The sequence below is a fragment of the Propithecus coquereli genome, unplaced genomic scaffold (genome assembly GCF_000956105.1).
Source record: "Propithecus coquereli isolate 6110/MARCELLA unplaced genomic scaffold, Pcoq_1.0 Scaffold357, whole genome shotgun sequence".
Lineage (NCBI taxonomy): Eukaryota > Metazoa > Chordata > Mammalia > Primates > Indriidae > Propithecus > Propithecus coquereli.
Window position 1 is genome coordinate 1,403,821 of NW_012149252.1, and position 1,012 is coordinate 1,404,832.

The 1,012-nt window shown below is 36.5% G+C and overlaps 1 protein-coding gene across 1 annotated transcript in view; it reads left to right on the forward strand.

Moving 5' to 3' along the window:
* The window catches only part of ABCA12 (ATP-binding cassette, sub-family A (ABC1), member 12), a 203,578-nt gene that overhangs the window by 163,233 nt on the left and 39,333 nt on the right, over positions 1–1,012 (forward strand). Inside the window, 1 exon segment of the mRNA XM_012651460.1 lies at positions 69–233. Coding sequence (XP_012506914.1) covers positions 69–233 — 165 coding nt within the window.

A 1,012-nucleotide genomic window follows, 5' to 3' on the forward strand; every position in this document is an offset into this window, starting at 1 on the left:
TTTTTTTTCTTTTTGTAAAATAGAAGAACTAAGGTATAATTCTAATTCTTAGTATTTTTAACCTGCAGGTATGCAACATTTTCCTGGATGTACTTGCTGGCTGGGCTCTTCCACGAAACAGGAATGGCCTTCATCACTTATGTCTGTATCAACTTGTTTTTTGGCATCAATTCCATTGTTTCCCTGTCGGTGGTGTACTTTCTTTCCAAGGAAAAGCCTAATGATCCGGTAAGGTCCTTTATTAGTCTGCTAAACTTCGGTGAATGTATCAAAAGCTTCAATGTGTTCCAAGGGAAAGATTTTTTTATTATTATTCTACATTCTTTAAATAGAAAAGAAGAATATCCATTTGATTCTATTAAATTTAGGAGAGAAGAAACTCCTTTAAACAGCTTTTAAAATCCTTTTTGGGCTTCATCTAGGTTAATGCTTATCACTGTATTTACTGAGTGTCAAAACTATTGACATTTGATAGGGCTTGAGTAGGGTAATGGAGGTGAAATCAGATATATTTTATAGCACTACATAGATCATGCAACCAATTGGTCAGCTAAACTTTTTACTCATTAACAAATTCTTATGGGATGGTGGTGACAGACAATGATTTAGTTATATGACTGTGGGCTCAGAGTCATTTGAACATTCATAGAGAAAAAACTTCATTCTTTGCCTTTTCAATCAAGTATCGGCATCTATTTCATTGTAAGCATCACTTTCCATTCAGAACCGACAATTATGATTAGTGAGAAGAGAAGCACTAACAGTGCCAGGCGATTGAACAGAAAAGAATAGAGAGGAAATGAAGTGAACTGAGGAACAGACAAGCCAGCTCCAGGAGGAGGAAGAAAATTCATGAGGTGGAAGTAGTTGGCCCCAAGTGTGAATAATGTGAAAATGAGCCATTTGCTCCTCTTGGAGACATGTTGTCTCTCCTTCCATCTCATTTCACCATTTTAGTTCCTCTGCAAGTAGGAATTATCTTGGGTTCTGAAACTGTACTGTAAAGTGCCTC